Below are 6,000 nucleotides of genomic sequence, written 5' to 3'. Positions count from 1 at the left end.
TTTTTTTTTTTTTTTTTTTTTTTTTTGGTGCCAGGGATTGACCTCAGGGATATTTAACCACTGAGCCACATCCCCAGCCCATATATATATATATATGGGCTTTCTTTTCTTTTCTTAACTTAGATACAAGGTCTCCCTAAATTGCTGAGGCTGGCTTTGAACTTGCAATTCTCCTGCCTCAGCCTCCCCAGCCACTGGGGTTACAGGTGTACACCATTACACGTGGCCTTTCATATATTTTAAATCATCTCTAGATTGCTTATAAGACCTAATACAATGTAAGCTCTACGTAAATCATTGTTATAGTGTGCTGTTTAGGGAATAATGCAAGAAAAAGTCTGTACTTGTTCAGTACAGATGCTTTTGGTTTTTCGGAGTTTGGTTCCATTTTGTGGAATATTTTCAATCTGTGCTTGGTTAAATCCATGGATGCAGAATCTACAAATTACAGAGAACTAACTGTTGACCAGCCATCTCCCATCAGTGGCAGGAATGAGAGAACAGTGGCAAAGAATTCTTTCACGAAGCAGAAATAATGAATTGTTCCAGCCACTGAACAATGATAGCCAACATACATTTTCCAACTGCAGAACAGTGTTACACTAAACTAGTATTTGTGGGAGCAAGGAGACAGGAAAACAGAAAGATGGGGAGTCAAAAGAGAAAAGGTAGAATGGAAGAGAAGGGAAGACAGGAAGGGAGGGAAGGAATGAGAGAAGGAACCAATCCCATTTATATTCATCCACTATGTGCATTCCACTAGTTACACTAGAATATCTTTGTAAAGACACCCAAGAAATTGTTACCAATGTTGGCCAACGGAGGGGAGCTCATAGCTAGAGAACAGGGTAAGGGCAAACTTTCTTTCCCTTGTTTACCCTTCAGTACCTTTTGAATTCAAAACCACAGGCTTGTTTTGTCTGTTCAAAGAAGTAATAATAATTAAATGAAATGGTTCAACTGTCAACAACAAAAAAAGAGCTAGTGGATAAATGTATATCCAAATCTCCAAATATGCTTATTTCTCTTGCTATTTCCATATTTTTTATTTTATTTATTTATTTATTTATTTATTTATTGGTACTGGGAATTTAACCCAGGGGTGCTCAACCATTGAGACACATCTCCAGCCCCTTTTATATTTTATTTTGAGACAGGGTCTCGCTATTTTGCTGAGGCTAGCTTTGAACCTGTGATCTTCTTGCGTCAGTCTCCCCAGCTGCACAGAATTGGGATGCTGAGTCCGGCTCAAAATAGATTTTAAAAAGAAAATACATGTAGCTGCTGAGAGTTGTTGGTTTTATGTTAAAATGTCGGTTAAGCTAAAAACACACACTGAAATAATAAAGCCTAGTGGATTTTCTCAAGTTTTCCATAAAGGTCTTGGCAAATGTCCTGAGTAAAGAGTCTGAAATTCCGTGGCCATCTGTGCGCTACTTGATCGGGGAAGTGATTTATGGCAGCCGGGTTACTGATATCTGGGACAAGCGATGCTTAAAGACACTCCTCTACAAATTTTGCAATCCTGAAGTGCTGAAAGATGACTTCAGTTTCTCTAGTGATGCAGTAAGGAAATTTATCTTATAATTTTGCCCAATCATTAACTAACCATTGTTGCATTTTAATGTTCATTTTAATGGCTTTTATTTAATTTTAAATACAGTCTTACAAAAGCAATTTACCCATTACTCTATTAAACACAACATTACAAAGGAAAAGGATGGAAAAGAAACAGTCCATGAAATCTGAGAACCTAGAGTTATAGCATACAAATCTGGCGGGAGACACCACCATGCACCCTGGGCTGAGCCTAAAGAGAGAGTAAAGACCACATCAACCCTACTACGTGTGTGCCTTTTGATCCAAACCATAACTATTATTTTCACATTCCTTTCACAGGTTTTACTAAAGTAGAACTATTTGTTTAAGCTCTATTGCATTCATTATCCATGAGTATAGTTAATTGAGCAATGAATGGTTAGAATCACCCTAGTCTTTTAACACTTTTTTCCCTTTTTCTCTCTTTTGCCAAAAGAAGGTTAGATGTATGTAATATATACTTTACAATACGGTAGTCCCAGATGTTACTTTTGACAGAGTGTTTAAAATATACTATATACAAATAAGAAGAATGTTCTGTATAAAATTTCATGGAGAAATATTGCCTTCATACATTAGTGAAAGTAGGTGTCTCACTCGGGCAAAAACTAACCAAGTGCTTAAATTTTCAGATGTGTCAACCCATACCAGAATCTGCAAGCATAAAAGACTGCATACACATTATCGAGTCCTTACCCGAAGATGATTCGCCCGAGATCTTAGGAATACACCCTGAGGCCCAAAGGAGCATCAGGGAGATCCAGGGCCAGAAGTTCATCGAAAATCTCATTGCCCTGCAACCAAAAACTACCACCGACAAACTCACGATCAAGTAAGAAAGCACTAGGAAAAAGTTTAGTCAACAGTTATTAAATATTTATTTGGAGATATACAGTAAGAACTTACAGGAAAGTATAAGTTACATGGTAGAGAAACTAAATTCTTCACACACATTACTTACAAGCATGCAGAAGTTTGTTAAATGAGTGACCGAATTGTGCCTGGTAAGTAGTATCTTAAAAATAAATTTCTTTAAATGTGAAATTTGCATATTTAATTCTGTAGACTAGAAAGGGATAATCATCATAAGTAACAAGACAATGTTCTCAAGAACTAGCCCTGTACTTAGAGGCCTGTGTGTATTATAGCTCTATTCGTTCTGTATCTGAGGTCATATGGCTTCAATATCTTTATCAATAAATGTGGATAATAATATCTGTCTACCCATTGAGGCTGTTTTGAGGTTAAAGTGGAATAACACATTTAACCCAAATATCCAGGCCTTCTCAGCCTATGGCTATAAAATAAGGTGAGGGTTGTTAATGCCAGCACTACAGGGCTCAAGCCCCAGTGGTTTGATTGTCAAATGGATGATCCTTGCTCTTCCTTCCCGATCAAAGTGCCCCAGATGTCACAGACATCTCCTGTGACACTCACTCATAGCTGCTCAGGAAATAGGTCACATGCACACTCCTTCTTCCTCTCTGCCTTCCTAACTAGACCCAGCTTCAAATCCCACCTGCAGCCCTTGATTTATGGATTTAAGGAAGCCAACGAACTCCTTCTGTCTTAGGTTCTTCATCTCTGCATCAGATCATAACAGTGCCCACCCCACCAGGGCTGTTCTGAAAATCCAGTGAGTTTCATATGCAGTTAGGTTAAGCTTAGAAATCCAGTCTCTCAATTGATAAATCTAACATATTTTAACAATCACTTTTAAAAGGTCTTTGAATAACATTTGATCCCATTATAGACTTAATCAAACATTTTTAAACATATTCATATGAAGTTAATGGACTTCTGTTGCCTTCTACCAAAACTTAAGTTTTTCGATATTTTTTTATAAATCTAATAAATAAATAAATATGGTGAACCTTTTCTTAATTTTTTAGATTTTTTTGTATGTGGATGGACAGCATACCTTTATTTTATTTGTTTATTTTTATGTGGTGCTAAGGATTAAACCAGTGCCTCACAAGTACTAAGCTAGCACTCTACCACTCAGCCATACCAGCCCAAATATGGAGAATCTTAAATTCTTATTCTTCTACCTCAATCTAGTTGGATTTCACCTTAAATTGTAATTTTTTTGTTTGTTGTTTTTTAGATATATATGACACTAAGGTGTATTTTGACATATTTTGCATTCATGAAATATAACCCATTCCAAATAGGATCTCATTTTTGTGGTTGTACGGTACGGAGTTACACTGGTTGTGTATTCATATATGAGCAAAGAAAAGTTATGTCTGATTCATTCTACTGTCTTTCCTATTCCCATCCCATCTCCCTTCCCTTCATTCCCCTTTGTCTAATCCAATGAATTTCTATTCTTTCCCTTCCTACCCTCCCTTGTTGTGGGTTAGCATCCACATATCATTACATTCAGCTTTGGTTTTTGTTTTTGTTTGTTTGTTTTTTGGACTGGCTTATTTCACTGAGCATGATATTCTCTAGTTCCATCCATATTCAAGCAAATGCTATAACTTATTTCTTCTTTATGGTTGAGTAATATTCCATTGTGTGTATACAATTTCTTTATCCATTCATCTGTTGCAGGGTACCTGGGTCAGTTTCATAGCTTGGCTATTGCGAATTGACCTGCCATAAACATTGATGTGGCTACATCACTGTAGTATGCTGATTTTAAATCCTTTGGGTATAAACCAAGAAATGGGATAACTGGGTCAAAAGGTGGTTCCATTCCAAGTTTTATTAGTAATCTCCATACTGCTTTCCAGAGTGGTTGCACCAATTTGCAGTCCCACCAGCAATGTGTGAATGTACCTTTTTCCTCTCATCCTCGCCAACATTTGTTGTTCCTTGTATTCTTGATAATTGCCATTCTAACTGGAGTGAGATGGAATCTCAGTGTAGTTTTAATTTGCATTTCTCTAATTACTAGAGATGTTGAACATTTTTGTGTGTATTTTTTGACCATTCATATTTCTTCTTCTGTGAAGTGCCTGTTTTTTGGTTTTTTGGTGTTAAGTTTTTTGATTCCTTTGTATATCCTGGAAATTAATGAGCTATCTGAGGTGCAAGTGGCAAAGATTTTCTCCCATTCTGTAGATTCTCTATTCATGTTCTTTTTTTTCTAATTTTTTTATTAGTTGCTCAAAACATTACAATGATCTTGACATATCATACATTTGATTCAAATGGGGTACATAATCTTATTTTTCCACGTGTACAGATTGCAGGATCACATTGGTTATACAGCCACGTTTATACATAGGGCCATACTAGTGTCTATTGTATTGTGCTGCCCTTCTTATCCCCCCTCCCCTCCCCTCCCCTCCCATCACCTCTTTCTACCCAATCTACTGTGACACGTTTCTCTCTCTTTTTTCTTCCCCCTCACACCATCTTACATGTAATTTTGCATAACCATGAGGGTCTCCTACCATCTTCCGTGCAATTCCCCTTCTCTCTCCCATTCCCCCGCACCTTTCATCCCTATTTAATGGTAATCTTCTTCTCATGCTCTTCCTCCCTGCTCTGTTTTGGGTCGCCCCCCTTATATCAAAGAAGACATTCTGCATTTGTTTTTTAGGGATTGGCTAGCTTCACTTAGCATAATCTACTCTAATGCCATCCATTTCCTTGCAAATGCCATGATTTTGTAATTTTTTAGTGCTGAGTAATATTCCATTGTATATAAATGCCATTTTTTTAATCCATTCATCTATTGAAGGGCATCTGGGTTGGTTGCACAGTCTAGCTATTGTGAATTGTGCTGCTATGAACATTGATGTAGCTGTGTCCCTGTTATATGCTCTTTTTAGGTCTTTTGGGTATAGTCCGAGAAGGGGAATAGCTGGGTCAAATGGTGGTTCCATTCCCAGCTTTCCAAGGAATCTCCATACTGCTTTCCAAATTGGCTGAACCAATTTGCAGTCCCACCAGCAATGTACAAGTGTACCCTTTTCCCCACATCCTCGCCAGCACTTGTTGTTGTTTGACTTCATAATGGCTGCCAATCTTACCGGAGTGAGATGGTATCTTAGGGTGGTTTTAATTTGCATTTCTCTGATTGCTAGAGATGAGAGCATTTTTTCGTGTATTTGTTGATTGATTGTATATCCTCCTCTGAGAAGTGTCTGTTCAGATCCTTGGCCCATTTGTTGATTGGGTTATTTGTTTTCTTGTTGTTTAATTTTTTGAGTTCTTTGTATACTCTGGAGATTAGAGCTCAGCTCTATCTGAAGTGTGAGGGGTAAATATTTGTTCCCAGGATGTAGGCTCCCTATTTACCTCTCTTATTGTTTCTCTTGCTGAGAAAAAAACTTTTTAGTTTGAATATGTCCCAATTGTTGATTCTTGATTTTAACTCTTTTGCTATAGGTGTCCTATTAAGGAATTTGGAGCCCGACCCCACAAGATGGAGATTAGGGCCAA

The 6,000-nt window shown here is 37.5% G+C and overlaps 1 protein-coding gene across 1 annotated transcript in view; it reads left to right on the top strand.

The window, feature by feature from the left end:
• Positions 1–6,000, top strand: part of Dnah14 (dynein axonemal heavy chain 14) — a gene marked incomplete at its 5' end in the record, with an annotated part of 341,751 nt that overhangs the window by 316,997 nt on the left and 18,754 nt on the right. The window contains 2 exons of the mRNA XM_048809786.1: positions 1,369–1,566; positions 2,232–2,431. Of these exons, the coding sequence (XP_048665743.1) occupies positions 1,369–1,566; positions 2,232–2,431 (398 nt within the window). The remainder of the gene's footprint in view (positions 1–1,368; positions 1,567–2,231; positions 2,432–6,000) is intronic.

Source organism: Marmota marmota, unplaced genomic scaffold, assembly GCF_001458135.2.
Source record: "Marmota marmota marmota unplaced genomic scaffold, marMar, whole genome shotgun sequence".
Lineage (NCBI taxonomy): Eukaryota > Metazoa > Chordata > Mammalia > Rodentia > Sciuridae > Marmota > Marmota marmota.
The sequence above is the reverse complement of the archived record's forward strand: the minus strand, read 5'-3'. Positions and strand labels throughout refer to the sequence as shown.